At 24.4% G+C, this 10,684-nt stretch overlaps 1 protein-coding gene across 1 annotated transcript; it reads right to left on the reverse strand.

The window, feature by feature from the left end:
* Positions 1-3,582: 3,582 nt before the first annotated feature.
* Positions 3,583-5,673, reverse strand: LOC112790450 (uncharacterized). The gene is made up of 3 exons (XM_025832861.2): positions 5,400-5,673; positions 4,945-5,074; positions 3,583-4,596 (listed from the first exon to the last, which is right to left on the reverse strand). The coding sequence occupies exons 1-3, from the start codon at positions 5,530-5,532 to the stop codon at positions 3,942-3,944; spliced, it is 918 nt and encodes a 305-aa protein (XP_025688646.1). The 5' UTR covers positions 5,533-5,673; the 3' UTR covers positions 3,583-3,941.
* Positions 5,674-10,684: the final 5,011 nt, after the last annotated feature.

The following is a 10,684-nucleotide window of genomic DNA, read 5'->3' on the forward strand; positions in this document are numbered from 1 at the left end:
GCATGCCATTGCTTTTTGGGGGGTTTAGTTCATCTCCTACACACACATAACACATTATTTATTTATTATTGATATGTCCATGCAAGTTACATGTCTTATGTCAGTATATATAATATCTATATAACAATTATTATTATTATAGTGCTGACGATTACAATAGTACTGCATGCATGCTATGTAGTGCGTTGGGGCAGGCTGTGGTGCCAGAAATTTGAAGATAAAAAAATAGAGTTAATTGTCAAAATGGTTCACGAAAGATATTTTGATATTTTATTTTCGTTCTAAAAAAATAAATTAATCAATTCGTCTTTAAAAAATATTTTGATGTTTATTTTTACTATAAAATAAGGTTTAATGGTTAAGCATGATGCATATAAGATATTTGATAAAATATTTCATAAAAAAATTATATTTATTATAAAAAATGACACGAAGACTAACTTAACTAAATTTATTATTTTTGAGGATGAATTTGATTAATTTACTTTTTTTGAGACGAAAATAGAGATTAAAATATTTTTTAAGAATTATTTTAACTATTAATTCATAAAAGATAGTAGTGCATAAATTTGGATATCTCATATATTTTTATTTTAGAAACACATGATTTATCTCAAACTTTCCTTAATAAAGAAGGAGTATTGTATTTTTTATTTTTTTATATTTTATATTAATAATTTAAAATTTATGATTTAAAATATAGAGTTAAAGATTCATAATTTAAAACTTATAATTTAAAATTTAGAGTTCAACAAAATCTGTATTTCTTATAATTACATACATGAATAATTTTTAGTCTTGTAAGTTAAGTAAGTCAAAATAATTTTTATTAATAAAATTTTAGTTTGCATTTATTATTTTTAGAGATTATTTTGACTCATCAATGGGAGTTAGTCCGAGTGATAGGATGAAATTTCGGATACTAAACAAGCAGAAAAATAAAAGATTATTTGACTCAATATAAATGATGTGACTAAAATAATTTATAAAAGAAAAAAAAGTTTAAGCTACTTTTTATACTAAAAGTGCGAGACTTATAAAAGAGATGTATATAACGATAATATATATGATATTTCTTAATTATTTTTGTATATATTTAATGATAAAAAATTAAAAATTAATATGTACCGGAAAGAGAGAAGGCCCTACCCTTTTTAGAGATTATTGATTATTAGCAATGTATCTCTCTCCAATAATGCACATTCTGTTTTGGGGCAGCCACCACCAATTTTAACCTTTTAGAGAGAAGAGTGTCTCACAAAAAAAATAAAAATAAAAATTAAATTAAATTAAATTAAATAGAACCCACAGCATGGATCATAATGCATTTATACGATCATATCAATCAATATATGTCTTTTATTATTCCAAACTTTATTTGCCACAGCGCTTCAATATTTATTATCATTGTTCATATTTTAAATATGTGTGTGTCCTGTGTATACACGTATGCATGTGGATTCTGGAAGCAGGTACAATATAATATGGTAGAAACTCAGGTGCAGTCAATTTCACGTAAAGTTGATATTTGAGAGCCGTTAGATGATTTGACTAATTTGACTAAATTTTCATCTAATAACTCTGAGGTATCAACTTCACGTGAAGTCGACTTCATATGAATTTTCACCGTATAATATACACATTCATTAGGTCTTCTCATTTATATCATAATAATATGTTACTGTTTGAATTTTAAGACAAATATCTTTCAGTATTTTTTTTCTCTTAAATCTGGTGGATTTGCATTAAAATTATCTTTAGACATTAATTTTATTAAAAGTATTAAAGATAAAATTAAAAATATTTAAAAATAATTTTGACACAAGTTAAAAATGATAAAAACAAAACTGGATCAAATTAAATATTAAAAATATTTTTTAAAAATCACAAACATTAAAGATAAAATCATATTTTATCTAGTTATTTATCTAAAGATTTTAAATTAAAAAAGTATGTAAATAAATATATTTATAACATATTTTTTCATATAACAGTTTTTTATTATTATTATTATTATTTTAGGATTTATATAAATTTTCTATAAAATTTTTATATATTTTTAAACTTTTTTTTTAATTAACAAATATCAAATTTTAAATTTTTAGCTTATAAAAACTAAAAGATATTGAATATAACATGATAAATGTAATTACAATCATATTATATATGCATTTAAAATTAACTATCAAATTAATTATTTATACAAAATATATATTAAAATATAAAATATATATTAAAAATAAATTAAATACTACATATATTTATATAAATATATAATAACTGATTTAATAATAAATTTTTTTGTATTAATTTGCATAATATTTAATAATCAATAGTGACAATAATATTTTATTAATTTTTCTTAAGTAAACTAGCTAATTAAATATTTTAGTAGTATGACGATGTACATATATGGCTATGATTTTTTAAAAAACGCAAAAGTATTTCTTAAAATTAAATTGAGATCTTTCTAGATTCATATTGTGCCTTTAAGAATTAGGACTATAAATGCATCAACAACAAGATTTATATATGACAATATATAGCTCCCAATTACTTAACTACTTTAGCATTATTATATAAAAAAAATTCATGATGAATAAAAATTTGTTTATTTATTCCCATGCATGATAATATATAATAATAATAGTAAAGAGTAAAAAAATGAAATTATTATTTTGTCTTAATTTGACTAGCTTGTATATTTTCAGCACATATATTATTAGTACAAGAAATTCGTAACAAAACAGATATTGAGATTCTTTTCAACAGTTATCTTATCCGAATTCAAATAAATCTTAGTTTTTCCCTAAAAATATATACTAATTATAACCAATAGTGTTTTAGAGTCAGGTTGTACTTTTATCAATCATCGAAAAAAACCAACCATGGTTGACAAGATTCAATTATTTCCTGCAAGGAATGGGGCTTCTAAGTATATATCTATAGTATTTATTTTCCGAAAAAAATTAAAAAAAACTAACAATATATTCAATTTTGAGGCACCAATTAAAACATGTTATACAGTTATCTAATTACATCCATTTTTTTAATAATTATTTACATAATTAATATAAAATATAATTATTTTTATTGATATAATGTTAAATTAATAAATACAGTGTAAAAATATTTTATATTAAAAATATACTAAAATTAAATTCATTTAATTTAATATATTTTTGGGGGGAAAATAGTTTTTGCTGAAATAATATTATTGTCATGTTCCTGACCATATATAACATACTTTTCTTCACTGAGTTCAGAATGATTGAATTATATTGCAGCTAACAACGACATAGCAAACCACACTTTATATGTAATATATATTAATATCTCTTTTGATAATTCAGTCTTTGACCTCTATATATATCTTACCAAAGGAAAAAATATATATATTATAGGCACTATATATATCTGTTATGTAATAATATTAATTAATTAGTTGGACACATACACGGAAATGTTATTATTCCACAAGAATTAATTAATAATAATAATAATAATAATAATAATAATAATAATAATCTTCACACAAATACTTCTGTTGATGAAAACAGATACATCAAATAGGGGGGGAAATTAAAAAAAATCTTAATTAATTAATTAAAAAGGATCTCAAATAATAGTTTTAAAATGTTTGGCAAGAAATTTCCTATGCTAACTTATCACTTAATAATTCTATGCTCTCTCTACCTTAAAGAAAAAAAAATTAAAAATTATATTTAATAAAAAAAGAGGATAAAGTAATCAAATTAAAGAAAAAAAAAGTAAAAAACTCGCGTAGTATTATTTTCATGTGAAGTTGATAATCGAAAATCGTTAGATAATTTGACAGATTCAATTAAATTGTCATCTAACAGTTCTCAATTATTAATTTCACATAAAAATAACTTGCATTCGAAAAAAAATAATAAAAAAAGGTTACAGTTGATGAATAATCATATCTGGTGGAATACATCAAAATTTGGTCCTGCTGCTGCTGCTGATAGATCTTCTGATGAGAGTGACCTTAAATTATTATAGCTGCTGATGAAATCTTCTTGCATTGAATTCTGCTGCACATTATTATAATTTGTATTGAATTCCTGCTCAGATTTGATTGCATTGACTTGTTGATGATGAAACTGAAACAAAGATTCTAACTTGTTATTCTCCTCTTCATTACTACAACAATCCCATGATGATGTTGATGAGAGCAATGCATTATTATTATTATTATTATTATTCATTTCTAGGCTTGGCATTGAAGAGAATAATAATCCATAGTTTTCATGATGATGATGAGAAAAATCCAAGCATGTCAAAGGGTCTAATAATAATGATGATGATGATAATGATGAAACTCCTCCAATAATTCCATCTAACATTGCCATGGAAGAAGAAGAAGAAGAACATGCTGCTTGTGTTGTTGTATTATTATTATTATTATTATTATTAATATCATTATCTTTGTCTTCTTCATGATTATGAAGAGGCTTGTGTGTAGTTGGATCAATCCCTTGCTTCATTAGCTTCTTCTTCAGACATGAATTCCAGAAATTCTTTATCTCATTATCTGTTCTTCCTGGTAACTGTGCTGCAATCTGTGCCCACCTATATTTAAAAATTGTTAAATGATTTAACAGTTTTAACTACTAAATTGTTATTTAACGGCTCTCAATTATAAATTTCACATGAATTTTTATCGTATAATTAATATAATCAATTAATAATTCTAACCATTTTCTAATAATGTCTAAATTATTTCAAGAATTAACAATGATATTATAAAGTTACAAATATTGTGGAAATTTAGATGCAGATGACTTCACGTGAAGTTGATAGTTGAGAGCTGTTAGATGATTTGACTAATTTGACTAAATTTTCATCTAACGACTCTCAACTATCAACTTCACGTGAAGTCAACTGCACCTGAGTTTTCACCTACAAATATATATATACCTATTTCCAAGAACCTCATGGAGAGTGATTATAAGATCCTCCTCTTGTTGAGAAAACATGCCTCTCTTCAAATCAGGCCTCAAATAATTTATCCATCTTAATCTACAACTCTTTCCACATCTTTGTAGCCCTTCATCACACACACATATAATAATTCAAATTAAACTTCAAATTTCATATATAACATTTTTTTAATCCCATTCTGTCTTTTTTTTTTTTGGACAAGATAATAAATTTAAATAAACTATCAAAATCGAAATAATATAATTCTTTAATTATGAGGATTCAATTCAAACTACTCCAAAAAGGATATAGTAGTTGAGAAATTATTATTAAGAATAAAAATAAAAAATAAAAAAAAATTATATAAATAAAAATAAAAATAATATATATATATATATATATATATATATATATATATATATATATATATATATATATATATACACACATACCAGCTTGTTTGGGAACTGAACTCCAGCAACCAACACCAAACCTAGAAATGTAGTTGAAGAGCTTCTCATCTTCTTCAGGGGACCATAAACCTTTCCTTAGTTTTTGCTTTAAACAACAAGAATGCCGACCCATCTTATGAACAAGATGAAGCTAAGAGAAAGAGAAGAAGAAGAAAAGAAGAAAAGAAGAGAAGGACAATGTTTTTTGTTCCCTAATTAATTATTGGAGGCCCATCTCTCTATCTCAAAACTATATCATATATATGTGTTGATTGCTAGCTTCATTCTTGGCCCTCTATATATAATATATATCATATATTAATTATTAGTTAATTTATTGATTATATTATTACCCCTAATTAAGTTATGCTAATTAACATTTTTTTAATATAAAAATATTTAGAAGATAATAAAAATTAATTTAAAATTATTTTTTTATTATTTAATGATCGTTTACTTTAATTTATTATGTATACCTTAATTATTAATTATTTAAATAATTAAATAATATTAGATGTAATAAAAATATAATATAAATATTATATTTATAAAATTATAGATATTGAGTTAAATTAAGTTGAAATTTAAGAACTAATTGTGTTGATTTAAGATCATACTTAGGATTGAAGTCATGAGAGAGAAGGGTGAAGCAATAAAGTGGGTTTTACGCAAATCAAGTGCTGCCTTTTGCATTGGAATGGATTGGTTTTTAAGATATCTCTATTTCTAGAAAAATAAAAATTAGAAGAAGAAAATAAAATTAAAAAATAGCAGTTTATTTAGTACAATATTACAGCTCTGTAAACGTGAATTATTATGATAATTAAATAGAGTTAATTGATTAATTAACTAATATAATACGGTTAAGTGGATCTTGTCATGTTAATTGTTAATTAATAAATAAAGTACTATATCCACTAACTTACTCTTACTAATTATTATTGCTTTTATATGAAATATTAGTGCTAAGTGAGTTGCTATCCTAATATAGTAAATTAATTATAAATATTTTGTGCATGTTTACATTAGACTCTTTTTGTGGTTGATAATTATTGATAAAGGTCTAATAATAATAATAATAATAATAATAATAATAATAATCCTGAAATGTAGATTTACCGTAATTATATCTTAGGCCAAAATAATAAAAATAAAAATAAATATTAACTAATTATTCAATTTTTTGTATGTGTAAAAAAATAAAAAATAAATCCTCTCAAGTCTCAATTGTTAAAAAAAAATTAAAAAATAAAGTATAATATTTAATTTTTTATTATTATTATTTTTATATTTTTTGTCTTACTTATAAAATTAATAATAAAAATTATACTTTACTTTTTTAATTATTAAAAAAATTGAACGAATTCATTTGAAAAAGGTCGGAGAAATTAATCCCGGTGAAAAAAATATCCATATGAATTATTGTGAATTTAGACAAATAATATTTATATGTATATATACATAATACATGAGCGTGAGGCTAATTCATTTCATAAAACTTGAGATATATATAATTAAAACTAAAAAAGAAGTGTCACTTGTGCCATGTATTATTCTTTTCTTTCTGGTTTTATATTTTATAATTTTATTTATTTGAATATATTAACATTAAGAATACTATAAATATAAAGCAGCCGACACGAGTACATAGAAGGACGCGTGGGGTCCACAGAAATATTGACTGTAATTTGAAAAAGACTTACGGTACTTATTAGATTCCATTCATAGAACATTAAAATCAATGGAAAATTACAACAATCATTTTTATATTTTAAAAAGTTCTTCCATAAAATCTGCATTTTATATTTTCCATTCGGCTTTTACAAACTGTTAGTATTTACTCGTTTTAATGTTTTGAAAATTAATTTTAATTTACTCGTTTAATATATAATTTTCATTTTTTATATTTATTAGTGTTTTAAAAAGTATCTTAAATATACTCGTTAATTTTTCTTAGGTTAACAAGCATAAACCTTTGGATATCCATCAGCATCGCAGAGAATCAACAAAAATTTCCTAACTATGAAATTTATTCCATACATCACTATTATACACTACAATTTATTATCGACAGCCACTCCAACAGTGAGTGAGAATTTTTTAAGGTCGCCTTTACATAAAATTTTAGTCTCTTTGTTACTTTCAGAAAGTTGAAATATAAAAAAATTGAATTTTTAAAAATAAAAATTAAAATTTTAATAATATTTTTTATAAAAAAAAAATTATTTAATTTTTTAAATTTAAATTTATTTTTTAATCTCTATATTTATCTTAAATTAAATATAATATTAAATAATTTAATTTAATTTATTTTATATCAAATATAATACAATTAAATTGTAATCTCTTAATTTCAATTCTTCTTTTAAATACAGTTTAATGGTACATATTGTCTTCTAAATATCAAACCTAAGACATGACTATATTTAAACTTATCCTTAAACAACTACAATTGTGTTATAGATCTTATGGTTAATTAAGATATTTGTTATTAGTTAATTCATTACATTTTACACATTCTCGTAAAATTATTTTGTTATAATTGTGCCAACTAAATCAATGTAAAAAATAGGGTTAAGTATAATTTTGGTTTCTAAGGTACGGGATAAAAAAAAATTATCCTCGACCTTTTTTTACTTACAAAATTATTTTTAAGATTAACTTAATTTTAAAATCGTTCTTTTTACTAAATTTTTTATTTTTGTTTCGAAAATATTCCTAACTAAAAAAATAAAAAAAAGGATTAAGGAGGAAAGGGGAAAGGAAATTACGCTGGAGGATTGGTTCAGGAAAGAAGAGGAGGAAGGGAAGGCGGGGAAGAGTCACCGTCGTTGCTCCTTGTCGTTCGGTCCTCGCCGCTGAATCTCACCGTGAGGGTGGACGTCGCGCGTCGCTCTCCTCATCCTCCTCGCTAGTCACTCGCCGATGTGCTTCGCATCCTTGCCGCTGTGCTTCTTAGGGTTCTAATTTTTTTGTTTCTTCTGTTAATTATATTGTTGATTTTTCTTTTTGTAGATCTGTTGATGTTTCTAGTTGCTCCTGCTTCAGGATCTTTTGTTGTTATTGTTCTTCTGATTCTATTATCCATTGTTGTTGTTCTTCTTCTGTTTTTGGTTGCTTTTGTTGTTCTTGTTCTTTTGATTCCATTATTCATTGTTGTTGTTGTTCTTCTACGTGCCTTTGGTTGTTGTTGTTTTATTGTTGTTGTTTCTACTTCTGCTTCAGGTTTTGGTTCAGCTTCAGATTCTATTTCTGCTTTTGGTTGATTTTGAGAAAGAAGGGAGAATAGTATTTTTGTCTGAATGACATTTTAAAAGTAAATTAAATATTAAGAACAAATTTAAATACAAAAAAAAATTGAAACAAAAAATTTTTTCAGCTCCTATATTAAAGACTAAAATTGTACTTAACCTTAAAAAATAAATGTGTTAATGAATATATGAAAGGTTAGAATATGATTATGCAAAACTATCAAATTTAATTTCCCTTCGTTTTGGTACTAATTTATATCTGCAATGACTACAAAGACATCATTTCATCATTACTTTTATTATTGTGAGTTCTTCTCGAAGCAATAATTGAGTATGCACATATGTACATAAGTAAAACAATCATATTTCCAATCCTCAAGTATTTATTAGGTATTTTATTAATTAGTGTGGCTTAGAATACACGTTTTTAGATATTGGATTAAAATACAAGGATGTTAAGATTTGAGTTTTTATTTATTTGTTATTTTCTTATACTAATTAAGGATTAATAGTTTCCTGTTCCAAAAAACAAAAAGATCAATTATTTATTTCGATGGGATTATGGAAATACGGACCGGGATGAGGGAAAAGTGGCTGATATTTAATTGAAAAATAACTTTTGAGAGTAAATAAATATTCACTTTAATTTCAAATAAAAGTTGTACATATGAATTTTAGTTTTCATAATTTTATCAATAAACTTTTAATTCTTAAAATTACAAAATTTCAGTAATACTAGACAATTTCTTTTTTCAGCTATTAGAATATAATTAGAATTAATTAAAATCAATTATATTTATTCACTACAACAAAAGCGTTGTTTAGTGGCGGTGTTTTCTTCAATTAGTGGCAGTTTTAAACCGCCACAAAATCAAAAGGCGGCAGTTTAGTAGACCGCTCTAGTTATGGGCGCGGGGATTAGGTTTTGCGACGGTTTTCAACAACCGCTGAATAAGTATTTTGTAGCAACTAATTTAACGGTGATTTTAAACCATTGCAATATACAAGTATTAAGATTTATACCATCTTTTACCGGCGGATAAGAACCGCCGCAATGTTATTATGTTTTTTATTTATGACTGTTTGCGGTGTTTATAAAATCGCCGCTATTTTCAATACGAATTTAACAAAAAATCCTTTTAAAAAATGCTGATTTTTTTTGTTTGATTTTAAAGATAAATTTTTTTGCCTTTTTTGAATTTTTTTAATGCTATAAATCTTAATATTTTTCATCTATTGAATATAAACTTGTGGCAAAAACAGCAAAATTAACTGAAAAACAAAATAAATATTGAACATATATAAGTTATTGCTGTAAGGATTTGTAACATTAGAATAGAATCATATTGAAATCTTTACATTAATTAAGCTCACAGATATACAAGTACTGCTAGAAGTAAAGCAATCATAACTGATATAACAATGCTACCAAAAAAGTTGGTTTTCCATGGATACTTGATAATTGCAGCAACATATATAATACTCTACTGCCTCACAGAGTTTACTATATCACATTCACATTTCTCAGTCTCCTTTAAAAAAAAAAATAGAAGTCAAACAAGAGTCTCAACTTACTGATAACATCAAGTGGTGGCAAATAGAGAAAAAAAAAGCCAATAACTACTAAAAATGTCTCTACACATAAATAAAGAACGCTACTTTATTTTAAAATATGGATATCACAATTTACATCAAATGTTCCAAGAAAGCCAAGTGCATTTCAGCAACATGGTAGCATGAACACCAATAAATTATTCTTTGATGAGCTCCAGTTACTCATATTAATTATGATTCACCCTCAACATATCTCAATCCTCTTCTCTCCAACAAGGATATAGATTAGACAATTTCAGCCAAGCTTCAAGCTTCATACTCAAATAAAATAGCAGCATATAGTGACAATAACAATGACAATAGCAGAAATATAAACCATGGGAAGAAAAGCTTCCTGTGTTGTACTCCAGCAGAACCCATTGGAAGCCTAGTGTGTGTTTGGTTGGAATGGAAAAATAACGCTGATAAGAAAAGAAAAAT

This window comes from Arachis hypogaea, chromosome 3 (genome assembly GCF_003086295.3).
Source record: "Arachis hypogaea cultivar Tifrunner chromosome 3, arahy.Tifrunner.gnm2.J5K5, whole genome shotgun sequence".
In the NCBI taxonomy this organism is placed as follows: domain Eukaryota; kingdom Viridiplantae; phylum Streptophyta; class Magnoliopsida; order Fabales; family Fabaceae; genus Arachis; species Arachis hypogaea.